At 34.7% G+C, this 28,000-nt stretch overlaps 2 protein-coding genes across 3 annotated transcripts; one reads left to right on the top strand and one right to left on the bottom strand.

Moving 5' to 3' along the window:
* Position 1: 1 nt before the first annotated feature.
* LOC115450938 lies at positions 2-28,000 on the bottom strand. The gene is made up of 6 exons (XM_030179110.2): positions 27,815-28,000; positions 15,139-15,259; positions 13,275-13,481; positions 5,999-6,235; positions 4,488-4,774; positions 2-3,154 (listed from the first exon to the last, which is right to left on the bottom strand). Exons 1-6 carry the CDS (start codon positions 27,825-27,827, stop codon positions 2,751-2,753), a joined length of 1,269 nt encoding a protein of 422 aa, XP_030034970.1. The 5' UTR covers positions 27,828-28,000; the 3' UTR covers positions 2-2,750.
* LOC115450939 lies at positions 15,748-24,113 on the top strand. Of its 2 annotated transcripts, none has more exons than XM_037436699.1 (6): positions 15,748-15,929; positions 16,005-16,039; positions 16,630-16,890; positions 17,324-17,489; positions 23,341-23,521; positions 23,835-24,113. In XM_037436699.1, the coding sequence occupies exons 1-6, from the start codon at positions 15,873-15,875 to the stop codon at positions 24,089-24,091; spliced, it is 957 nt and encodes a 318-aa protein (XP_037292596.1). In that variant the 5' UTR covers positions 15,748-15,872; the 3' UTR covers positions 24,092-24,113. The 2 variants fall into 2 exon arrangements, with proteins under 2 accessions (XP_037292596.1, XP_037292595.1); XM_037436698.1 differs by having other exon boundaries at positions 16,612-16,890.

Below are 28,000 nucleotides of genomic sequence, written 5' to 3'. Positions count from 1 at the left end.
ATAATAATGGAAAACCATTTAATTGTTTTCTAGTAAAATAATCCTCATTATCGTGTAAAACTTATAGGTTTGGTCTTAATGCAGTATTATAAGTAGTCTAAACCGTTACGCCTTCAGAATAACAATAACATTAAAATAAATTAGAATTTTATAACCACGAGCAGAAGAACATCCCAATCAACATTTTATTGAGAAATAATAAGTCATGCTTTCGTTCATCCTCAATAGAATTTGTTTTCATTAGACAGTTTTTGCCGCCGTGGTTCAGTACCTGTATCCGTAAAAGCCTGTAAGTAAGTAGTACCTAAAACTACGCAACATAGCAAAGCCGTCCAATATTTTTATGTCGTGTATAATCCGCGCGAAATGAAAATGGGATGGAACTTTTTCAAAATTATTCGAAAATTCTATATTTATAGTTGTCTATATGAAAATCCACAAGACTTCATTTTTTGTTTATTATTATTTCTTTATATTACAAGACGAGCTTACCGTTCGCTGGATGGTAAGCGTACAACCGCCCATAAGCAGAAGAAACACTATCCAACACCTTGAATTACAAAGTAACGTTTGGTAGGTATTCTTCTGCGCTCGAAATCCTAAGACGTGAGGTGTTAAGTCTTACTGTGTCCAGTAGTTACACTGGCTACAACGTCCTTCAAATCAGAACACAACAGTGACTACACACTGCTGCTTAGCGGCAGAAATAGACATTGCGGTGGTACCTACCCAGGCGGACTCTCACATATGAGACTTAACATTTTAAGACTTAACATCTCACGTCTCAGGATGGCGAGCGCAGTGGAATACCGAACAATATATCTCAGTCAGAATTTAATGAAAAGTAAAACTATCATTGGATTTTTATCAATATTTCCAGAGGAACTGAGCCTATAATCTAAAATAAGCAATAAATTTAATTTTATACATCGAAATGCAGGGTATTACGATACTGGATTATGAAATTCTATAGTAGTGTCCCTGAGCGATAGTAAAAGAAAACCATGTTCAAATTTAAATAAAACGTGAAATGATTAAAATTAACGCGAATGATTTATTCAACGTTTCGTTAATTAGTTCTATTTGTATCAATATATTTTTTTTATTTCTCCCTATTCCTCATAATTTTGGATTTTCAAAATTAACCCTGCATATTATATACATTGATAATGGACAAGGCACTCTAGAGTAGACATCTATACACCTGTTGCCTCAACTCTCCTGTTTTTCTCTCGCGCCAAAACATCTGATCAATATCCTTGATATGAACTGACTAAATATCGTCATCGTGCATAATACCAAATTATTTTATGTAATTGCTTAAAGTATTAAGTAGTAAATAATGATTACTGATACATATTATTATTATTTAATGACTATGAGGTATGTGTCTGTGTTATCAGAGATGTTTTCGTTTTACTTAAATACATTAATTATTTGGTACAATCATGATTTATGATATATTAATCAGAATTATGCAGATAAAGTTTTAGTGCACGAATTTCAGAACGGGTTAAGTAGCTTCAGATAGGTAAATATAAATTGTTCCATTTTCATTTCATGTAAATCCTTCTTAAAATATTGAAAGATAATTATACAGTAAAGATGATTACTTTAATAGATACTTGTCATAATACTAATGGGTGCGATTATTTCTATATGGTAATTATTTAGCACAGAAAGTTCTAGATTTTGATATTTTCGCTCGCAGGATAATAACAATGTTCAATGTTTTACATAAATATTACAACGCATCATGGCTGTAATTTAGTTATAGCGATAAACTTAAGTATTTTGAATATTTTAAGCCTGAACGAGAATAATGGAGACGTCAAAATGTTTCGGATGTCTGCCAAGAGTGACAATATATATTTACATATACCTACTCTAGCGCTTTTCCTTTACATGGACAGGCTGAGACAAAGAACATTACAACAGGCTGAGAGGTGTTAAATCCGAATATCACCAGCTTTGATAAGTCCTAAGCTTATCGGGCACAATTCCAGGCCCCAAGCTGACACTTTACAGACAAACTAAATTAATTTACCGACTGGGGTCGAACCCACAGCTCTGCAGTCGTATCTCAACTCGCAATATAACTTCGCCTCGGTGGCAATCGAGTCACGATTTTTTAAATTTTTTTGTTTATCGAAAACAATAAACGTTAGTAGTTCTATACAAAAACATTGTATTTTATTCCTTTTTTACAGAATGTCACGTTTTTTCGTAAAAACATCACTTACAGCTAAAGTTTTAACAAAATGTTACCTACTATTATCAAATACACGTAAATTCCTGCAAAATGTACATTTTGCTTTGGTTATAATTAGGCACTCTAACTTTCTATACTTACTTTGTCGTCCAACAGAAAATAAAAATTAGCACTGGAATTTTATACATACTTAATATACAATATACAATTTTGAAATTTCAGTCAATTACAAAAGTTGCTGAACAATTTTAAAGATTAACCTAAACCGACATTTATATATTTTTTATATTTAAAATAAAGTCAACCGTTTGAAGTTAATTTTATTAAAGAACATTTTAAAGAATAAACGATTATTGAATTGAAACTTTGTATCAAGTAAGTATATCAGCTATTTTGGTGGTTGACTTTACATATAAATACAATTGTTTATTGTTATAATACCATTAAGTTCATTTTCCTACTCAATGTACAAAAAAATGTACAAAAGTAACACTGATTTCATTTAGGTATGAATTAGTAAAGTATTTTTGTCTATATATTACCAAATTATACTCAACCATTCTTTATACCACGGCATAGGTTCCTGCGGTTTATAATACTCTGCATTAACCAACGGCTTGGTATCATCAGCGGGGTCTTCAGCAAATATATTGACCAAGGAAGCCTTTACTCCAAACCTAAAGAAGGCCACGTAAGGGAAGTATCTCATGAGGTAGATACTAAATTTAAAATGCCAGTTGAAGTAAAGCCGGCCGAGATACGAAGAGTACAGGTTGAGATACAAATTGAAGAGTACTAATTTGTACCTCGATTTCAAAGACAAGCGTTTGTACGCGGGCGCTGTTTCTATAGTGTTGTAGTCGTTGTAGTATAACAATCTCGGCGGCGTGCTAGGAAGGCCATCGAGAGCTGGTTTTGATAATAACTCGGACGAATCGACACCTGAAATGCGAAAAATATCTAGTTACATTCAGAACATCTACGTCATTGCCATTAGGTTTTTCGAGGCAAATATTAATTTTCATAACTCGCTTTGATTCGCCAGTACAAAAACACAAATACTTATGTGTATATTTTTTGCTTTAGTTAACAATCTTATCTTTTATCAAGTAGATAAATGTGTAAAAAAATTGCTAAATGTGAAGGTAACCTCCGAACGACTTTCTGACGCTAAACAAATTGGGATGAGATGCTAATAGCGTATTAGTATTAAACTGTTAATCAGTTTAGGTTTCGGTAAACTGTTCAAACACTACCGCGACTGTTTTTCTATAAGCTCAGTACTTTATTCAATAGATTCTGATGACGTCTCCTATCGCGTAAAAGACAATTTAAATACGCCAAAGCCTTAAGAGCTGTATTTTAAATCATCAGATAGTCATTTGTAGGTTAATTACAACACATATGGATTATAAATTATAATTGTATATATAAAGTTATCAAGTTGTCTCACTTTTATATTCAATCAGGTTATAATTTATTTGATGATGTTTTTATGCTTGACTATAGCATCTCTCATTAATTATAATTTGTTTGCTAGCTTAATCGCAACTTAAATTTTGTTAAACTTTTCGAACTTCAATATAAGATGACCATAGACTTATGACGATAACATTCAACTACATGCCATTTAGCGTGTTTATATTAGCATTAGTGCTCGTCCTTTATTCGATTCTACGTTGCAAAAAACGCATTCATGATTTTTTTCAGAATTTTAAAATGATATTTAGGGGGCGCTACCGATGTTTAATTACTCTATTTAGACGTCAATGTGAGTTTTAAAATAATTAATAATTGTGGTTTTATTTTGTTAATATGTTTTACTAGTTTATAAATTTCACACACAAATTGAAAGTATTTATAATTAGGTTAATAGCGAATTTGAACTTCTTTGTATTTGGACATTCCTATTACTCATCTTGACGCAAAGAAAGATGCAACTTGGCGAGTGTGGATTACCAAATACACTTTGCACCCATATCAAAATTACTGACATATACTTATAGGTACCCGTTACAGTACTCAATTTCAAAAAGCATAATGAATATAGGTAAATCTTCATTAGAAATGTCTTCATTGTTTAAAGGGGTTTGACAACAACAGCCGGCCGCTCGTAAAACTTAATTAAACGATTTGTAACACTTGTAAGTTGTACAGGCGTTATACCGATCTCTTTGAAGTGGTTTAAGTGCAGATAGAAAACGAAATGATGTCTTCAATTAATCAATAACTTAATGTGTAAGTATAAAATAAGTAGATTCTGCATCTAACTCACCAGTAGTCAGCGGCTTTCCATTTAAATGTTTCTTCAATCTTGTCTGAAGTTCTATCCTGTCTCTTTCATTGTAAATGTACCCTGGAACTCTGGCTAGATATCTGCACCAGTAGATGTTAGCTTCTATATCAACTGTGGGGTTAACGGACCACATGCCGTCAAGCATAACTCGTGCCATATGCTCGAAATATTCTGGAACATTCTCCAGACAAGGCGTGAACACTCTTTCTAAAAGCAATTCGAGAACTTCCCGTGTCTCCTCTATGGTACTACGGCATATGTTGTACCTGTGGATCAAAAAATAAATATTGTAATGTTTAATGCTGGATGTCTAGCAGTGATCAATGTCTAAAATGTCATTCGCTTGTCGCCATTTTTGTTGGCACTATACTAATTTACAATAAGGGAAATTTTCACCTTTCGCCACTGTAATATGTACTTATATCTTATCTGACAAAAAATTCAGATTATTTTACCATCACAGCAAAGTAGACAATTACACAACTCTTGTACAATAATTTAACATTCCAAAAGACGGGAAAAGCATTAAAAACCATTTTAAAGGTCATTGTCCCAACGCAATTATGCACTCATAAGGTTGGGGGAGAGAGAGATGTTTAAAATATTAAAATGACAATATTTAAACGTAACGCTGAGTAAGCACACAAGTTAAAATTGTAAAGATGTAAAGTATGTTTGGTAGAAGTTAAGTTTTTTTGTTCTGCAAGGTCAGGGGCCCCTATACGAAGACGAATTAATCTTTTTTGCAATCACGCCCGTCTTGCAGCTTTGATAGCATATAGAAAAAATGGTTATTTATCTCTTTTACCTACGCTTATACAAAGCAATAATTCGATAAGACAGCCTTTAATTGCAAAAATACGAATATCCCTACGTAGACAGAATAAGTCCTCCCGACATTATTTAAAACAAGTTCTGGATTAAGGCACCCTTAACTGGGGCTGTAAGATGTGCGTGAAACCTAGGCCTAGGCCTAAAGGCGCGCGGGCCAATCACCCGCTTTTTAACCGACTTCAAAAAAAGGAGGAGGTTATCAATTCGACGTGAATGTTTTTTTTTTGACATCTGGTTTATGTTATTTTTTATCACGAAAAACTTCACTGTGAAATATTTATTTCGTTAAAGAACTGGGTGTAACAGTGAACAAGCTGTAGTTTAAAACATAAAACAATTACTGTGCTAAAAATAGCACATTGTCCGCATGCGAAACATAAGTATAAGTATCTACTTTATTCAACATGTGCCATACTTTCCGTAGTATTGTAATGCTCTTTGTGCTGTACCATTCCAACGATGGCACTTTTTTTATTGTTCACGATTCAGATGCTTTGAGCCAAAGACAAAACGAAGGTTAGGCTAATCAATAATTACCAATTAAAAAGTGTCCAATTATTAAAATACTTGTAACTTGTTGTCTTCAGCCTTTCGATAAAAACATTTTTTTTATCGTATTAATAAAGGAAAGTAAAACAACCAATGGTCCAATTTACCTGTCTTGAAGTCCGATCATATGTCCGATAACTCGCCAGAAGTGGTTGTAGGCGTCCCAATCTCCTTCCTCAAGTTGTCTGACGGCGAATAAATCTGGGCGCAGCATCGAAAAGCCTACGAAGCCAAACTGCGTTAAAGCCACATCTCTTTGTGAGACGATGCCGATTCCCTTAGCCTTAGATGCTAACGTGGCTCGTGCATGCCTGCTCCGAACGGTGTAGAGGGATTTCCATGATCTAACAAGAAAAAAAAAGTATGATATGCAACATGTAACATTATATTATATAATACTTATTAAGGTCAGGCGGGGCAAGTGCGCCGACGGGGTAAGTGCACCTACCCTAAAAAAATCGAAAACTATTGATGTTATACAATTACCGCAATCTTATATCTATGCTACTAACTGAAATACAGTTCCACTAAAAAACATAAATGGCTATGTTCATTTTAATACGATTTATTTGCCATTTTATTTTAAGTGTCATTTAGACCTGTATACAGAGATGACCCCGTGAAAGATAACATCAAATATTTCAAGATATTTAACATATTTCTGTAAACCAGTAAGGTGAATACATAGTTTAAACCTTTTATTTTAACTTCCTGCCAGAATTGTATTTATATATACAAAAATAAAGGATTTTTTAGGAATGCGAAAAAATGTACCTAAAAATTGTCGAGTAGGGCAAGTGCGCCACACTTAATAGTCGTATGGCGCACTTGCCCCTGATCCATATATAACCAACCTTTTTTGAGAATAAGTTTTACTAATATGAATTATTATTATTAAAATGTTATACTTAACAGCAGAATTTTTTGTACTCAAGGTATTTTTATTTTTTAGCCGACTTAAATAAAAGGGCGTATTAGTTAATTCGTTTTTACAAAAGAAAAACTGAAATACCTTGGTCTAGAGCAACTGTACATGAATAGGTTGCAACTATTCGATCAGGCACGTAATCTGGATATAATGCAGCTAAAACATATCAAAAGTCATAAGGCCAAATTCTAAGTAGTTGAGTTACAACGCATTCAAAATTGTTAATTCCTACATTTTTGTATGTTTTTTTTTAGTTTTTAGAAATAAAGTGGATTTTATATTAGGGTTACCATTTTTTATTCCAACATATCCGCACACAAAACTCTAATATAGCAAAAATCTTATATAGCAAAAAAAATGTGTAAAATGTTTTGAAGCCCTGATTTACATATATATGGCGCACTTACCCCCGAATTTGATTTGACAGCCATAGTTTGTTATAATATTGAGTGATTAAAAATTATCCAAGAGCAATGCGAGTACAACTTATTTCTCTATGGACTAAAATAAGTGTTTTCTTTATAATGTTTCATATTGGCATTTTTTACACAGGCGCACTTACCCCATTTCCTGAGGCAAGTGCGCCTACTACCATTTTTTTTTACTTTGATCAAAATATTATTAATTTATGGTCCGATTTCCTTGAATGGATATAGGTTGTTATCACAAAATACCAAATATTCTTAAATTAATAAAATTACATTCTTAAGTCAGCACAAAATGAAATTATTTTGAATTGAATCCAGCTATGAAAATTTTATGGCGCACTTCCCCCGACTGACCTTATATACTAGCTTTTGCCCGCGGCTCCGCCCGCGTTATAAAGTTTTTCAGGCTAAAGTTTTCCGTTATAAAAGTCACGCTATATATTTTCCCGGAAGCCTGTGTTCTTCCCAGGGTCTCAAACTGTCTCCATACCAAATTTTATCCTAATACGTTGGTTAGTTTTTGAGTTTAACACGTTCGGGCAGACCGATGCAGCGGGGACTTTGTTTTATGATATATTTTTGTAGAACTTTTAAGAGGAACAATCCCGTCATACATTATTGTTGCATAACTTTAACCGTTTATGCAGCGCACGCAACAGAAGCTCTCAAAACTAATAAATTGTCCCTGTTTTTGCATCATGTTTCATTACTGCTCCGCTCCTATTGGTCATAGCGTGACGATATATAACCTATAGCACTCCGAACAAAGGGCTATCCAACACAAAAATATTTTTTCAGTTCGAACCGGTAGTTCCTGAGATTAGCAATTACTGCTCCGCTCCTATTGTGTCTAGCGTGATGATATATATAGCCTATAGCATTCCAGGAACAAAGGGCTATCCAACACAAAAAGAATTATTCAGTTCAAACTCCTAGTTTCTGAGATTAGCCATTACTGCTCTGCTCCTATTGGTCATAGCGTGATGATATATAGCCTATAGCACTTCACGAACAAAGGGCTATCCAATACAAAATGATTTTTTTAGTTCGAACTGGTAGTTCCTGAGATTAGCCATTACTACTCTGCTCCTATTGGGTATAGCGTGATGATATATAGCCTATAGCACCCCACGAACAAAAGGCTATCCAACGCAAAAAGAATTTTTCAGTTTGGACCGGTAGTTCCTGAGATTAGCCATTACTGCTCCGCTCCTATTGGGTATAGCGTGATGATATATAGCCTATAGCACTCCACGAATAAAGGGCTATCCAACGCAAAAGAATTTTTCAGTTCGGACCGGTAGTTCCTGAGATTAGGCATTACTGCTCCGCTCCTATTGGGTATAGCGTGATGATATATAGCCTATAGCACTCCACGAACATAGGGCTATCCAACGCAAAAAGAATTTTTCAGTTTGGACCGGTAGTTCCTGAGATTAGCGCGTTCAAACAAACAAACAAACTCTTCAGCTTTATATAATAGTATAGATTATGTAAATACTAAAAGTGCTGTTACGTGCGTCAACTAGGTATAGTAATACCCCCTTATTCATAGACGTTTTTTATCTAACGACCGAGTAAGGCTGTGATAACAAGTCTGTTTCTAAGTGCTGACGGCATGGCAGTCTTCGCAGTGCGTAGACGCAGGGCCGTTGTGATTGGCTAATATTGAAATACAACAATGATAACCAATCACAACGGCCCTATGTCTATTTCTCAGTGCCGTTGGGCATTGAGAAACAGGCTTGTTATCACAGCTTTACTCCGTCCTTAGATAAAAAACGTTCATGAATAAGGGGGATGATAGTATTTAACATTCTACATAGTCGATAGGCGAAGCACCACGTATAGGTATAAAAGTACATAACATTATCAATATTTGAATGTTTTGTTTCAAAGAGAAACATTAAAGCATACCTAAAAGCTTGTAAAATGTAAACGAACATGTACTTAAAAAAAATCTTTAAAATTAAGTCAACCTTAACTCTATAAGAAACATTGCAGATATAAGTAGTAACCTAGCGCATTTCGACCGCGGGTAACGGAGAAGGCCGCGTTCTGTTCTGACAGACCTAGAGGACGATATAACTCTGGCAATCCGCCTCAAACACGAGAAGCTCAAAAAGCTCAAACACTTCACACGACCGCAGCTTCGTCCTCTCCGCCGAGGACCTCGCCGCGTCCCCCGTCCCCCAAACCCTTCTGATGATTCCGCCCGCAGTCTACTTAGTTTGCCTATGTAAACTAAGTAGACTGTTAGGTCGCTCGCGCATCTTCCGCATTACCCTTAATCGCTGATCATCCTCTCTCAGTGGCCGTCCTGAGCCGAAGCCGTGATCCTTTAGAGGGTCGCCCTCAGCATGGCCACTTAAGAGCTCGCAGTGCCTAAACACTCACGCGCAAGACCGGTGTATTTGTAGGTATAGACCGGCCCTGCCAGGCTAAGAAACGTATGTCATCATAAAAAAAAAGAAAGTGACCTAGTATATGAGTTACACCATAATGTTTATTTTAATTTGTTGTTTGTTTAAGAATTCAGAATAAAATTAGGGCAAAAAAATTAAAAACTTATACAAATATTATGATTAGGTTCACCTGAATAACCTGTCTTAAATCTTTCTACATAAAGTTGAAATTTGAAATTTTATATCTAAGTTATTGTAAGCTTAGGTAAATTGCTATCCATGATGTCAATTTGTTTATGTTTCTTTGCGAAATCATTGTACGAACGACAAATTATAGTAATACAATAATTATAATATGGTATGGGTAATACAAATATGAAACAAAACGATGTTTAGATTACGCATTTGGTTGATTAAGTGAGAGTAGTTCAGGAGAGTCAATATTTTTCTTGAGTGTATAATTTCTTGAAGATCAATTAATTCTGCATATCTGCGCCTTATATCTAACCTCATAACTTAAACTTACACAGCCGTTCATTACACGTTGACGCGTTACGCCTAAATCCACTCCGGTTGCATATAAATTAGAGATATACATCTATTTTGCACGCTTTCCATACGATTAATGTGAATCGTGTAAAAAGGATTCCAAATTAAAGATACGTATTTTAAAACTGGCATAAATAAACTAAAGTATAGCAAAAATAGACTTTTAGGTTTCTTAAAGGATACAGTGGTTCAGAAGGTAAGTCCTAATAGTTTATTAGCCTTAAAAATTATGTAGTTTATCAGTAAGTCACGGAATTACTTCAAATACTAGAGATAATTGATAAGTAGGTGGATTTGTTTACATTTTTTTAAACAAAACAAAGACACAACATGCCTTTATCCCCGGAGGGCTAGGCAGAGGTACAAACAGCAAACAAATACATCGTCAAGTGTGTTTCCTCCATAATATGATTTCTGGAATAAGGTACCTGATCACACCATATATCGCCTATAATAGGCACTTTAATGTCAGTGTTAACAAAACAAATTAGCACCAAAGGCCCGTTTATAAATTAAGTTATATAAAGAATGCCTCGTGCATCAGCTTATCGGATAAAGGTATTAATAATTAAGCACTTTCCTTTAAGGGTTAAGCCGGTTTCGCGATCACCTAAGTAAGCGACTAATTGTCTGAATAGATTTATTTAATTCCAGATAACAATTTATCGAAATAAAAACAAAGAGTATTGTTTCGCCTATTATATTCCTATTTTATTTATGGTTATACAATTTATGATTCGTAGTTGCAATACCATTAAAGATGCAAGTGCTTGGTTAACAAGCACAGGATTAATGACTTTATATTTACGCTAATGTAAGACAATGAAATAAAACTAAGTATATCTCGAATTTCTATCACGGTTTATTATAGTATAATTTTCTCACGGCTGCACTGCACAAGACCGCAGTTCCGTCCTCGCCGCCGAGAATATAGCTGCGTTTTCCGCCCTCTCGACCCTTGTACCAGTTCCTTATAATTATTAAACACAGAGCATTGACCATATCGACGACTTTCGGCGTACTTTGGCGCCATGTAAAAAATGAACGTTCGTTACATCGCAATTAGAGACCATCGCTAGAGTAGGTAGTCTAGCCATGGTCTCTACCTATTTACCTACTCTACCTGCCTCACTGCCTTTAAAATACCAAAGGTACATACGAACGGAACAAGACGTATGTTGCATAACTGCTCATTGCCTATATACTTAAATGCGTTATGTACCTTCATTATTTATAGTGAAGACATAATAGAATAATGAGTGCGAATACGTACTTAATAAACAGTTATTTAATAATTAATACAGCCTTGAAATTACTCGATGAGCCGTTATTACAGTAAATTAGTTTTCGAATCGATAATACAATGTTCTAGCAGATAGTAATTGATGTAACGGGAATTATTAACCAAAGAGGTAAAAACATGTTATGTTGACTAATTATTTATGACTAGTTGACCCGACAGACTTTGTCCCGTCATAACTATGAATTTGCAGCGCGCATTCTGTCAATCGGTGACAGTTATTTCAAACAATTAACAGTTATATACAATTAGTATTTTCGTTAAGTTTTCTTAAATTTTCTGATTTTCCGCGCAATTTTTTGATTTTTTTCTTTCATAAGAACCTTCTCCTGACAATAACAAACACAATAAAAAAATTGTGAAATCGGTCCAACCGTTCACGCGTGATGGTTTTTATATATATAACAAAAAAATCATATTTTTTTATGAAATATACAATCACGGCTTTTTTTGCTGCACCGGTGCCACGTTTTTTTTACCCTGACTATACGTTTGTTAGACTGACAAGGGTCGGCTCATATTATTATAAATGCACCGAACTTTTCTGTGAACGCTTTAGGCGCTCGCAACCCCTGATGGTGCAACTAGAGCACTCATTTTTCACCAAGCTTGCTTTCTGTCACATGTAGAGAGAGCCTGTTACGATATGGGCACAAATTGCACTCACCTGTGATTTTTGTCTTATTGGTAGGTAATTAGTATACTAATATAATAAAGCGCGAGAACGACGACTATTAAATAACGAAAATTAAAATACTTATTTTATTTTAAAATAAAATATTTTTATTTAACTACTAAGTTTGCATAAAAAATAAAAAGTCGGTTACAACTAAACGAAATGTTGACGCAGTGGAGATACATTATAATATGCGCTGTAAACTGATACTTGATGAAGAAAACATGTCGTCAAAGCTATCAATGCATACCGAGTGTAGAGCTGTGAGATCTATTACGACTTACATTGTGATTGATCATGAATACTTCGTTTCAAGCAAATAAACAACGCGACACAAACGTAGCCTACTTAGACGGGTTATATCTTTTGTATATTGAAGTCATGAAATATGAATCATAATAAGTACATCATAATGTCAATTTTATTTCATAAATGATTAAACTGCTTTGTTTCATGTACTGTGCGCGATGTTATACATATAATGGGTGGGTATTTATGGATCATTCCTATTAATTTTCTTGTGTTTTGTTTATGTTTTGTTTGTATACGCTTTTATATTTTTATTATAATTTTTGTAATACACCTTAGTGACCGTACGTCACCCTGGGTACCTCTTTGAAAATCAGTGCTGCGTTATCAGACTGGTACTGCAGTAAGAAGCTAAGTGAGGGTTCCCATTATCGGGACAATAAGTATAATTTATTTTAATAGTTTTATGTTTTTGTTCTTGTTTTCTCACTATGTGCGCGTTATATATATACTGTTTGTGTGCAATAATAAATCTTTTTTTTTCTTTTTTTTTCTTTTCTTTCTTGTTTACTATATGCAATCTATCTATATATAGAAAAATGAATCCCTATTTCCCTTGGTCACGCCAACACGCGTAAACGGCTGGACCGATTTCACATTTTTTTTTTGTTGTGTTTGTTATTGTCCGGAGAAGGATCTTATGAAATAAAAAAATAAGGGATTTAAGCGGAACGTTAGAAAATTTAAGTAAAGTTAATTTCAGCGATTGACAGAATACGCGCTGCAAATTCATATACAGGACATCGTCTGTCGGGTCGACTAGTAAATAAATAATTATCTTTACTCACGTGGTACCAGGCTTCAACTCATGCTCGAACCAGGTTACGGTGTGCAGTAAGGTAGACAGGTACCGACGGTAGGCAGTGAACACGGAGTTGGACCGGCGCGTGCCCACCAGCACTCGCAGGATGGACGGGATCGCGAACACCGCCACCAGCCCCATCAGCATCGACGAGGTCAGCGTGAAGGAGTTCTCATCGTAGAACTTACGCGCCCTGTAACAAAGGCGGTATCAGAGACTACTTTGAATTATCGAGAATCTCATCTAACACCTTAGGGTTTTGATACAAAATGGAATAAATCAGGGACATAATTTAAATCCGTCGTTTAGTATTTATAAATAGGACTCTTCTACGAAATAACTTTCAATTTTCAGCCAAAACTTTATTCTTTGTTACTGAAGAATGGGCGACTCTTCTAAGAGTTATCATACATTTCTAAGGTAAGAACTTTATGCTCTGTCACAAAAGGCACGTCAGGAAATCCACAACAAATAATCGTGCTGTTCTTAAGTTGTAAATCTTAATCATGTGCATTATAAACATCTTGTGCATTTAGAACTCTATGTGTTAACATACATTTAAAAATTAATAAATCAGAAATTTAAAAAAAAAAATGTTTTGTTTTGAATTCTTCTTCGCAGAGAGTGCCTCGCCGCGCTGCCTGTCACCTGGGGTCGCTTGTTGGCTGCATTTTGAGCGAAATTCTGCCCGCTGCGATTTGATATTATTGATTTTAATTAAAAAGTAATCCCTAATTTTAGAACTGCTGCTTTAATTTATTCAGCTCTGAATGTGTATTACAAACATGTAACGTTACCGATAGGGCGATTACACCATGGCCGGTAAATTGCTTTTACTACCTCTGCCGACCCGTTCAGGGACAAAGGCGTGATGTAAGTTTTATGTGTTTTATGACTATACTGTGTAATGTCTTTGGTTTTATGTAACGCACATCAAGGGCGGAGAGCTGAAAGTCATGAAATTTATGTAGGACCGCTAGACAAAGGAACCCTCTCAATCATAGAAAAGTCCAGACATTAAAGCGGCGATAGCCTAGTTGGTTGTAGAACGGACTGCATGTCCGCAGGTTCGAAACCCAAGGGCACACACCTCTGACTTTTCCAAATATTTTATTTGTATCCTTTGTGAATTACCGCTTGCTTTAACGGTGAAACACTGAGAACAAACCAGCATACCTAAGAAGTTTTCTATTGCAATTTCGAGCTAATATTATTTATTACTAGTTGACCCGACGGACGTTGTCCCGTCTTAACTATGAATTTGCAGCGCGCATTCTGTCAATCGCTGGCAGTTATTTCAAACAATTGACAGTTATATAAAATTAATATTTTCGTTAAGTTTTCTTAAATTTTCTAAATTTCCGCGCAATTTTTTGATTTTTTTCTTTTTTTTCATAAAAAGGTTTTTCTTTCATAAAAACCTCCTGACAATAACAAACACATAAAAAAATATTAGTGAAATCGGTCCAGCCGTTCACGCGTGATGGCGTGACAAAGATAAATAGGGATTCATGCACATAATGTCTGAGTATATTTGGAAAAGACCAATAAGCTGTTTTCAAACAATATCGTCGATTTAACATTGATTTATAACCACCCGACGCCGAAATGGTGATAGTAAATTAAGACCATTGACGTATATTCTACCGAAATATCAACTATGTACCTAATCGATAATACATATTAATTCCATGATAAATACATACACGTAGAAAATACATGACAATATGCATGACATAAAACGATTGGCAGGAGGCCATTTGAATCATTTAAACGGAACCGATCCGCAATTGGTTAATAGAATAGATCCTCACCATAGAGTAAATAAAATATAACATAATAATACCAACCTGTTAAATTTCTTCTCGTCGTACCATTCGGGCAGTTCCATAACCAGCTCATCGGGTTTGACTCTGTCCGAGGGCTCCTCGTGTGCCTCCTTGCTTAGGAGTTGATCCACAAACTCCTTTGCTGTAAAAGAAACACAAATAATAAATATCATATCTCTAGTGATTATACCATTTCTTGAATAAGAACTGCCAATTTTGACTTACTTAATAATTTTAAATTCAATTTTTAAAAAGATAACTAAATATATTTAAAATCTCATTTTTTCAAGTTGAGATTAAGATGAAATAATTATATAATTATTTAAACAACGAATTATGAGCTTTGCAGTTAATACGGAGTGAAAAAGAAAATGCAGGTATGTATAATCAATATAAGTAGGTATTTATACGTAATAATATAATAAATAACCAATTTTTTCCTACCCTATAAATTTTGGAAATATTTTCGATTACTTATCTTATTACTCAAATGTTCGCCAGTTCGTTCTAAAATTAACGTTATTTGTCGATAAAAGTATGAAGTTTCTACAAAAAAAAATTACAACGAAGATTGGGTGTGCGACAACCCTAAAGCCCACCTGCAGGGCTTTTTTTACAAAAGTTAACTCTGAATGGTAGGTTAACAATACGACGGCGCAATCGATCGCTATCTGATAACGAAGTTTGTAAACATTTCAAACAATTACATTCTAAACCTCATTTCTGCTAGAGCCTCTGTAGGCTTTTCCCGCAAAATGAAGCTAATAATATTTTGTTTATTTTTCTACTTTCAATCTACTTATACAGAATGGGTAAGATTTTATTTTAAAGTAATTATCGTTTTCACTGGTGTTTTCTTTTCTATAAATATTCAACATATGTTTTAGGTAGCGGAATGGATGACCCCTATACAAGATGAGTTGTAAGTCTGTATTTTCTTTTTATAGTTAAGACGGATAAAATTGTTAAGTTACAGAACTAACTCCCTTTCCATTATTAAGGCAAATATAAACGAAAAAAAATTGTTATATAATTTTATGCTTTCGTCAAATGGTCGACTCTATATAAAGTCTAATACCGTATGCGACGACTCTATGGGACATTATCTATATTAAATATAATACAACTATTCACGTCCCAACTGCATCGCGTATCCGTCCCGTCTCCCGCCTCTTCTACGGTTTGGCCATTTAAATGTTATAATTAATGAACATTAAGGAAATTAGTATCCGGCAGCATAGCAAGCACAATACATAAGGTATTAAATGTGTCATAGTAGGTAAGTAAGTGTAAGTGACTGATTCTACGTTGTATGCAGTTTTAAACAAGCCTGCATAATTGTGTTGACTGGCAAGGGATAATCATTTCTCGCCTGTCGGCACGTTATGTGGACTTTACTCCACTTGGTCAAGAGTAGTGGTATAATTTTGCCGCGCGGGGTGTACAAAACCCTTCAAGCCATTTCTCGTTATTTATGTTCAGCGTGTATTCCAGTGATAATGTTGCTCGAAGGTCCAACGATGCAATTGGTTTGAAAATGTTCAATGATGAAGAATTACGGATGGTGCCCGTGACAGATTCATACGAAGCTCCAACGTCCAAAAACAATGATTTTATCTACAGAGCAGATGACGATGCCATAAATGCAAGTTTAAGGAATAAATTAGAAAATACGTTGCAAAACGCTAAAATATTGGCGAATACATTGCAAGAACAAATAGTAGCTGTTAGTGTTTGGGAAAATTTGTTAAAAGAAGCTATAGTTAATGGCAGGTAAGATTTTATCACGGCGTAATAATTTAGAAAACGTAGTGTAGGACGCCCTCTAGCTAGGTGGAGTGACGATCTGCGAAAGGTCCCTGGCAAGAACTGGAAGCGACAGGCCAAAAGCGTAAAATGGCGCATATTGGAGGAGGCCTGTGTCCAGCAGAGGACAAAAGTACAGGCTGATGACGATGAATAAATAAAGAATATTTTATGTGAAATATTACATCGTTTTTACTGTAATTAATTGGGCTAGTATACCTATATATTAGAAATTAATTAAAGCGATGCCACTGCTGTTTAATGAACAATCGTGTTGCTTAACATCAGATAAATGGCCTTCATGTTTCCTCACTTATTTATATTAAAAAAAATACGGTAGAATTAGGTATTGGATTTAGTATTTTCTAGAAATACAAATTATGTATACGATATGATGCAGGTCCGGTACTACGGCCGTGACGGTGACAACGATGGGACAAGCGCCGCGTTCCTACACCATCCGAGACAGTGCATGGACATTGTGCGATGGCATCATACAGTATCCATCTACAAGTTTCAACGTGTTCAATGAACTTTTGTCCGTACCGAAGTGCATTGGACAAGAGGTAAATAATATCAATTGCTTAAATAATGCTCGGTAAATGGCAATTGTTTTGCTCTCTAATACGTTGAATATAAGTTGAATAATGGCTAGTAAAATGTGCGTGCGTAACACCTCAGCCTACCCCTGAAAAGAGAAAGACGATAGCGTAATTTTGTATCTATGTATGTTCATTTATTGTTTTTTTAATCCTTGTTTAAGGAGCTTCGTCCTATGTTACGACTATGTCGCTCAATACATACGATTTAGTATGTATGTAAAATACTTCTCCTTCTGATATTAGATCACCACGCTGGTCTCGTGCGAGATGGCAAACTTTAAATATATCTTCGAATTTTGAATTTGTTGTGGGAAACTCTTAGATATATAATCATGTAGGTTTTCTCCTTATTTCCGTAGTAGTAACGTGGCTATTATTTAAGGAAAGAAGCAAAGTATTCATCCGGCGCGTGAAAAGCCCCGAATTTTTTATAGGGCCCGTCCATGGCAAGTCGTCTCATGGGTATGCCCCAGGGGTTAGATCGACTACAGGGCAATGCAACAAATAATCATGACATTTTCCGTTTTAAAAAATCACGTTTTCCTGGAATCAATGTTTAAACCCAATATCGATAGAATCGTCCTTCTAATGGATGTAGGCTTACCAATTTAGGTCATATAAATCGATACGATAAAATTATTCAATAAAACTCATCCAATGACGAGTTGATGCCCGTGGATAAAATCTCATACAGTTGGGACGCGGAGACGGATGCCCCTAATAAAATGTTCCAACACTCCATCCAATTTGTTTACATTGTACGCTTATTTACGACATGAATCATGATCCACCCGTCGTGATTTGTTATCACCAGTTAAGAGGTAAATTATAATAATTATTGTCATCTTATGTCGACATTAGCCTACTATTGCTATACTATTAAAATCCTATTATATTTGAGCAAGTATCCAGAGTTATTCTTTAGGGGCTACGTGGGCTAAAGACTCTGTGTCACTATGTCATTGCCCTACCTTGACACCTAAGTACCTACTTTGTAAAAATAAGAGAAGCGTGGGAAGTAACAAGGCGAAATACTTTTGTTGCGCTCTTGTATGAGTTCCACAAGAAATTAATTGTCATATAAATAATTCTTTGTTTACATTACTAGTATTATGTGTAGCCGGAAAATATTACATCATGAATACCGAAATCCATACGTAGGTATCTACCTTAACATAATTAACCTGTCCGTTTGCAATATCAAAACATCAGCTTTTTAGGAAATATTAATTTTCACGATAAATGCGTACGTGCAATCAAAAAACAGTATTAAAATATTTATTTTTTGTCTTTTTTTCGGCTAATATCAAAACGGATTGAATCTATTGTGTTAGAATGGTTAGAGCCTTCACTTTGTACCGATGGGATATTGGCAAAAAAGGAAACTAACTCTCGGAGAAGCAACTTGGCCGTTTTCATTCTTATATTTTTAAGATTCCGCGCAAAAAATCTTGTTAATTATGTGACATATTTAATCTTGATTGGAGAGCAACATAGCTACTTTATACACCGTAAAAATGCTTGTGTCTTCAGGGACTCTCATGCAAGTGGAGACGTGAGTAAATATTAGTATTCATATAATATAATAATCCGAAAATCATATTTTGATTGTAGATTAAAATTATAAATAACGTAAGACCGATTGCTAAATTTTAACAATTAGTATGAGTAATTCTGTGATTATCGCCCAATATCTGATAAAACTTATAAAATGAGGGCAAATTATTTTGTGCTCACCGGGTTTCACATAGAGCCGACCGGGTGGTCGGTTGGATCTATAGTTGGAATGACACCAGGGTCAATGTTATTCATCTTACTAAGATTATAGGTGTGGGTGATTGTGAAAACGTTTAAAATTAAATGTAAATACTGCTGAAAGTATCTGGATGAATAATTTTTGTCTCTGAATATCCGATTATCCCGTGGGAAATACTTGAATACTTTTATAAAATGTTTAATAGATGGCGCTGTGAATCGTTGTTGTTAATCATTTGGAACTTTTATAGTAGGAAAGGATTTTCGCACGGAACTCGGAGTCGCGAGCAACATACAGCAAGTAATAATGGGTTTTTAGCAAGGCTTAGGTAAAAAAAGTTAATTTAGCCACTGCGCAGTGCCGGCGTAGTGGCGAAAAAACGCTTATTACTAGGTATTTAATTCTGACTAGTCTGGACGACTATAGACAGACTACAGAGTGCAGAAAAATAAAATATATGTACATCTAAATATAAATATAAAAATGAATTCCTATTTCCCTTTGTCACGCCATCACGCGTGAACGGCTGGACCAATTTCACTAATATTTTTTTTTGTTGTGTTTGTTATTATCAGGAGGTTTTTATGAAAGAAAAAATTAAAAAAATTGCGCGGAAAATTTAAGAAAACTTAACGAAAACATTAATTTTATATAACTGTCAAATGTTTGAAATAACCGTCAACGATTGACAGAATCCGCGCTGCAAATTCATAGTTAAGGCGATACCTCAAGGTCCATTTTCATACATTTTGTTTCACCTTTAATCTGGGTAACTAAACAAGTATTGGCAAGTAAAGAATTTAAATTCACGTCTAGTTAGTGATTAGTTCTCGCAGTTGAAAGAAAAACGTAAAAATAATTAATAATCATGGATATTTCGGCCTTTAAAATTTAATATGACGAAATTAAGACGGGACAGCCTTAAGACGGGACAACGTCTGTCGGGTCAACTAGTTATACATACTCGTAAATTTTATTTTTCTGCTCTTTATATGAAATCACATTCCTCCGCGTAATGTGCTTTAAAAGTGGTAAAGTGGTACCCATAAAATATTTTCTTTACGTTTTTTTTATAGTATATGAATAGTTGTTATATTAGGTGATGTAGATGTTTTGTAATTAACGATTTAAGTAAAATCCTGTTCTACAGCTAAATAGTGATTTTCATTACAAATTCAACTTCCACACAAGGCGATTCGAACAAAACCAAATATTCTAACGCCGGAAGAAAAATAATATACAAAAACGACTATACAATCCGAAAACTAGTTTATTTTCGATACCAAATATTATGAGTATTACCGATACAGGAACTAATATTATTATAATAATATTGATTCTAAGTTTTAAGTTAAGTTTGACTGGTAGCTTCTCATATGTGAGAGTCCGCCTGAGTAGGTACCTCCGATATTTCTATTTCTGTCGCCAAGCAGCAGTGTGTAGTCACTGGTGTGTTCTGGTTTCAAAAACATCGAAGCCAGTGTAACTACGGGGCATAATAAGACTTAACATCTCCTGTCTCAGGATGGCGAGCGCAGTGAAATAACAAACAATACTTTGTAATTCAAAGTGTTGGATGGTATTTCTACTGTTTCTGGGCGGTCGTATCGCTTACCATCAGGCGAACGGCAAACTCGTCTCATCATTCAGAGAAATATATATATATATATATATATATTTCGCGGTATGGTCGATATTAAATTTATCAACATGAATCCAACTGCAGTCTATTAACGTAAGGTTGTCAACAGGATGTCTAAATGTACAATTATTATTTTAGAGGTCATAACATACCTATCTTAATAATTATGTTCAATACATCGTAATATGCATTGTTATGATGATTTTGCATTTTATCTATATCTTATCGTTATAAAGGCATTATGTATAAGTAGTAGGTATAAACTATATTATAATAGCTAGGGCTGCCATCCGTCCGGAATTCTCCGGATTTGTCCTAGTTTGAAGAGCGTCCCGGGGCCTAAGGCGCGGCGCGGCGGGGGCTTTTAAGAATTGACCGGGTGTATAAAAAAAAAAGTGTCCTGGATAGTGTATCCAGGACACTTTTATTGTCAGGGGAAATATTTTTTTTTTATAGATAAGAGATAAATTGAAATAAATTTTAGTTGAAAATTCATTCATAATAACCTGCATTCATAAAGGCACGGCAAAATAGTCGACGTTCAAACGCTCCCACAGGTGGCCCCCGCGTGTCGCAAAAAAATAATTCATAGGTGTCCGTAGAAAAACCCATATTTCGCCCAAATGTCCCGGATATTTGCCGTGTTTATCCGACGTCGGCAATTTCGGTGATGGCAGCCCTACGTATAGCGTGTGTAAACAATCGATTTAGTTTTAAACTACCCAGGTGTATATATAAGTCGCTAGCTTTCGCCTGCGGCTCCGCACGGGGGTAAAGTTTTTCTGAGATAAATATTTTCCCGGGATTAAAAGTAGCTCATAACATTCAAAAGTAATGTAGTTTCCTATTAGTGAAAAAAAATAAAATCAGTTTAGTAGGTAGTTCCTGAGATTATCGCGTTCAAATAAACAAACTCCTCACCTTTATAATATTATATTGTTTATATTATATATATTCTTCTTTCTGACAATTGTAACAAGCAGCCCCTCGTTCCTCTACTAACTTAAAAACAATTACACACTACGTAGTGTTAAAAAATACGGAATCTACGTGTATCCATATGAAAAATTAAAGAGCATGGTGCACGCAATTACATACTTATACTCCCGAGTGTCGACATTGAGCCGTAAGACCGGTGAAACCAACGTAACAGTACCTCTAACCCCTCGTGTGGCGGTAGTGATCAAGCATTTATTCCCCCATGGAAAAAATGTTGCTCGCAAATACTTGGGTATTAACGAATTTAAAAAATTCATGCATAGATGAACAGCGGACAATAACTAATCATTATAATCATTATTTTGTTTTAATCCAACCTTGAAGTTGCTCAACACATCTGCTGTTACCATATTATTACCAGATATCCTCCAAGTTTGCTCGTATTAAGGCGCTCTAATCGACTTTTTAGAAGCTATCTAATCGAAATTTATATTAGATACATACAGGAAAATATATATATTATATTTCTGAAATATATCTTTACTTTGGTTGTTTAAATAGTTCAACGATATGGATATTGTTTTATCAATATCATAATGAGAATACTACTAAAATTTTTCTCATTTTAATTTGCAACTAAATCTATTACATAGAAAATGTTATGAAGAATATCCTCGTTAATAACATTTTTAAAGATAATAAGTGAAACAATCAAATTATTTGTAAATCATTGTGTATTCTTGCTACTAACTCGCGTGCCGCCGTGTATGGAATAAATTTGTCAAGATCGTTTGCTCAGGAAGCGGCCTTAATAAATAGTTCGTATTTATAGTTGTTTTAGGAGGCAAAAATAAACTTGCGATTAACGATTATAGGACGTTTTAGCAAGTTGTCTGAAATTATCTTCGTACTAATACCTAAATATTAAAATAACTATGTATAACCGTGTACATTCTATTATATAATTGACAGCTAGCAGTCGCTCTACACCTAATGTAGAGTCTCAGTTATTATAAAAATATAGTAAACTAATCAATTCAACTTGTTTTATTCAAAGTTGTTAGTCCTGTTCTACCAGAACAGCTAAGTCCAATTCAACATAACTTCATTTTGTTGATTCTTACCCACGAAAAAGGCATGTGCGACGTATAACTACAGTATACACGAATGACATACGATCGATATGGTAATTTCGACACTATTCTTGAGAGCTAACGATTGCTTTTCATGCCGGAAACGAATTTTTATTGTACACAAGCTAAGCAGAACGCCGAAATAAAACAAGTTTTCGGATTTTATTACTGTTTGAATACAACCAATGATAATGGAGACTGCTAAACCTGCGGAACGTCGGAAGTAGAACAAACTAAAAACCTCAATAAAATACGAAAACTAGTTTTATTTCGAGGTCTAAGCTAGACTAAGTCAATAAATAATACTATTTAAGTGGTGATACAAAATGAAACCAATTTTGGCAGATATCATCGAGGCGAGACCCTTGCGTGTTCAGCTCAGTTATAAAATACGAAACTGTACCAATACAGCGACAACTAGAATACACTGAAGACGATTACCTATGCCTCAAATCCAGCTTCAACACCACGCTTGCGCAATACATGAGCGTCACAAGGAATCTCATTAACGAAACATGCAAAAACGGTATGTGAATAATCATTATATAACGTATATTATGTCAGTTTATCGCTGATTTTTAAGGTAATCTTTGAGCGATTAGATTAATATAGGATTATAAATAGCAATAAAACAGATAGAGGTCGTTTGCGGTGTAATCGATTCGTAATGTGCAAATGGAAAAATTGCTGATATTTTAATGATTATGAGGGCAAAGAACGATTTTGTAACATAGTAGGATATTGCGCTTTCCTACTTGTAGGTAGGCACGGATCACCCGCACTGCCCATCTATGTATGCCGATAATTTCCAAATGTAATTATAAAAAATATTTTTACAGGTCTAATACGCAGTCTCACTGACAACATAATGGAATGTGGTCTAAGAGTGATGTCTGAATACACCTTCTACCCTCACCGGGGCTCTACAGCATCAGGATTACCCCTCGAATACTGTACAGAGCGCGACGGCTCCTGCAAACTGATCATTGCGTGGCACATCTCCAATACAACTGTGGAAAACTTCGAATTTCTCAAAAACGAGCAAAGCTTTAAAAAGTTTTTCATTAAACCTAGTACTTATATTGAACATTTTTAAATAAAAAAATAAAAATATGTAACAAGATGTTGTAAAAGTCTTTTTTCCTTAATATGAAATGTAATTCATAGTGGAAGTAGGTAGGTAACGAATCATCAATTGTAGATGATTTTTTTATCAAACCATGCGCATAGCTTCTAGAGATTATTTGAAGAGATTCCTGTGCCTCAGATATTAATAAAAATACTTCCATGTTTCTATAATTTTCGTGGTATTAAATTCGAAGTAAGCGGTCCCAACTTTCTGGGGCTTTCTTATTTTAATTACATGTTTAGATCTTGAAATGCCCTTCGCAATATTTATGTATACAGAACCGTATATTATTTTATGCTACTTTCGGAAATAAATTTTCAGTGCAAAGACCTGCATACATCCATGAATACATGAAAACATAAAACTAGTACGAGATCACGGTCATTGGCACGCTCTTGAGACAGACCGTGTCTGGTAGAAGCGGGGCTGCTACGGCGTCATCGTAAACACGGCCTTGAACAAAAATATAGCTGTCTATGGCCCCTGTATGGCAGTTCCATTACACGTAACACGATCAATAAAGCATCATATCGCGATCCCAGGGTAATTTTATTTTTCTATTGTCAGGAAACTGTAAACCTACTGTGTGGACTGCTATCTAGGATAAGAAAATAATATGCAACTGGGCTCGCTTATGGTATTGACACAAGTTTTAACTTCACTATACGTATATGCTGCATATACGTACAGTGAAGTTAAAACTTGTGTCAATACTTGACCAGACGTCCCGTTTTGAACGGGATCATCCCTTTTTTCGGTAATCTGTCCCGGTGTCTCCACAAAAAACTCAGGGACACAAAATTGTGACGTTTTTCGAAACCGTGCGAAAATTTAAGAGCTGACCGGGATCCTACTTGACTCCGACGCCTACGCATCTTTTTCTTTAATGAATTGAATTGAATGTGGACATCTGAAAAACCTCAGTTACAGATTCCTGGTCTGAAAGCGATGTTGATAACTAAAATCGATTTAAGAAACCAGCTGTAATAAAACAAATTTGTTCTTCAGACAAATATAAATAAAACTGAACGTTTGTATCTTACATAATATTTTTAATTTATAATTATCTAATAATTTAATCTTATATTATTTTAAAAACATTATAAATGTGAAAGTTTGTAAAAAAGTTTGGATGTTAGGACGTTTGTATGTTTGTCAGCAGTAGACGTAGAAACAGCTGAACGGATTTGTATAAAATTTTGTATTTAGATCAGGTTTTGCTTCTTAATTTTATCTTTATAGTTGTTCGGAAAAACGCCATTTTTCCAGTTTTCATCCGTGCAACGCTCGGCCGCCGCAGTACAATTTTTCTAAAAAGCGTGTGTTGTTTTTTACCATTTAAAACCTATACTTGACGTAAATAAACCGATGTCCCATTTTGAAACGAAAAATAAATGGTCACGTTTAATATGCACGATACAAATTATTTTCTATTTATTATTTCTTTCATAAAGATAGAAAATCATGGCAAAAAACTTTGCAGGTGTTATCGGAAATGTTGTTTATATATCCAAGCAAAATATAAAATAACTCTTCCTCCTTTGTCATCGGTTTTATAAAATAGGTAAGAACTAGGACTCCAACAAACTGAAGAGTAGGTACTTGTTTAATTATACTTATTATTATAGTGCCGGTAATCTCGGCTGTTATATGTACTCAACTAATGAGACGCGCACGTATGTCAATTTCTAATTGCCTGAGTACTCAATATAATGTTAAACGAGAGGTTCAAAGTAAATATATCTTATACTGTCGCTTTTGATGTATATTTTAAAGATTATAAACATGTTTTATCCTAGGTAGACAACAATCAGTTTTCAAAAACGAAATTTTAATATACAGAGAGACTTACTTAGTTGAAAACCTTCACGCGAATTGTTTCGGAGAACTTTCCAGATAGGCGATCATTAATGGTCGTAACTGGAATATCCAGCACAGAGAACTAGTAGGCTTTGAAATATGACCGCGAGAAAGTTAGGTCGGGAAGTGGATTTTGGAGATGGAATGTAAGGATCTAAGCGCTTGAAAGAACTGTTTATAGCTGCATAAAGGTAGTACTTCCAAGTTGAAGTCCCTGAAACAAAATACTACCGGAATCTTGCTAACGCGATTGCCTTACCTTAACTAACTAACTTTTCATGGGATCACCTAATACTCTGTTTTTGGCACAAGTGGTAAAATCTATGCTTTTGGAAGCATTCAAAATTAAAAACTATCAAATGGAAAATATTAGATAATCCGCAACTTAACCTCATAAAAAAATATCACTTTTAAAATTAAACTACAAACTCTTTGCTAATCTGAGACTGGGCTAATATCTGCGTGCCGAAATGCATTCTAATGCATTCTCCGGGATGTGTTGACTTCTAAATGAAATTCAACACTTACACAAACTTTTACATTTTTAACATTTAAAAGTTAAAACAGTGGCGTAGAAAAGTTGAGACAGCACTTTTAGTGCGACGGCAAAATGTGTAAAATTAAGTTTAAAAATTTGGATAGTTTTTCATTTCATATTTTATGGGATGTACCAGTATTTAGGGAGGGTTTGGTTTGGTTTTGTTGAAATGAATTCCTTTTTTGCTCTCGCCTAGCGTCTTGGAGTGACAAATTTTGGATCTGCTCCGGACGGCAAAAATCCAATCTACGTCAAACACAATCGTGCCGGCTTTGCGATGGGGAGGGTGCCAGCACCTAGGGAGAATACTAAAGGCTTTAGGAGACGCCAGAGGCTTTGCTCAAACGACAGCATCGACGTAACCTTTATTCAAAATTACACTGGGAACCTAAAAAGGGGGTCGACGAAATAAAGGGCACAAAAATGCCGCCCGGACCGCAATTATTTTTGCTTATTTGGCGCGGAGGGTTAGTATAGTATAGTTTATATACATTTTTTCATAATTTTTCATAATAATTACTTACTGATATAATGAAATATAACTAAATACTTACCAGTTTGTGTAAATATAAAAGTAAGCGCAAAAACTGTTAAAATCATTACAATAAAAAATTTACACACGACGATCAGATCCTAAATTAACATTATATTATAAAAAAAAAATTATCAAATAATATTTTTATATAAATGTAATTGGTGATAAACCGGGAATATTAAAAATGTTCTTATTTACACTTATTAATATAATGATAATTATATAATTAAATTGGGCCCGTTGGCTTCCATGTCGTCCAGTCTATTGACAGCGTTAATGTATGGACATAATGTTGGTTTTATAACGCTTTATACATATTTGGATCTTACGGATGGGATTGATATCAGACATGCGGTTGGTCTACAACATGACTTGAAAGTTGGGTTGCTACCACTTAACAATGGGGTTTGAATAAACGTCGACTAATCTGAGAAAAAGTCATTTCGCAGAGTGTAATAAGTGCTCGTAAGATTTTATATGCTTAGTCAGGTAAAGTAAATATTTGAATTGAGTGCGTTATATTTACCTTACACGACACCTATTAAAATACATGTAAATATGTACTTACATGTGAATATCTTATTTTTTTGTTGGAATAATGAATTCCGAATAATATGTGCGTTGTGCAGTTTTAAGGAACTCAGATCCGTCACCGTTACCTATTCAGTCTATTATTATAAACATCCTCTACACAAATTTAGTACAGCACTTATATGAATAAGCAAAACGTCTGTGGAGCAAAATGAACTTTACTTACGTTTCAAATCCATTTTTGCACTTTACAACTTTCTAATATAATAAATTGTAGTAGCTCGTATACTAAGTGAAAATTGTTAGATCGTTATTTAGAACAATCGGCGAAACTTTCTCTCACAGCTGCGCTCAACCGACGCGTCCACTCCGTTTAACGATCGTCATGTTACTGAATGAAATATGAATATAG

This window comes from Manduca sexta, chromosome 9 (genome assembly GCF_014839805.1).
Source record: "Manduca sexta isolate Smith_Timp_Sample1 chromosome 9, JHU_Msex_v1.0, whole genome shotgun sequence".
In the NCBI taxonomy this organism is placed as follows: Eukaryota; Metazoa; Arthropoda; class Insecta; order Lepidoptera; family Sphingidae; genus Manduca; species Manduca sexta.
The sequence above is the reverse complement of the archived record's forward strand: the minus strand, read 5'-3'. Positions and strand labels throughout refer to the sequence as shown.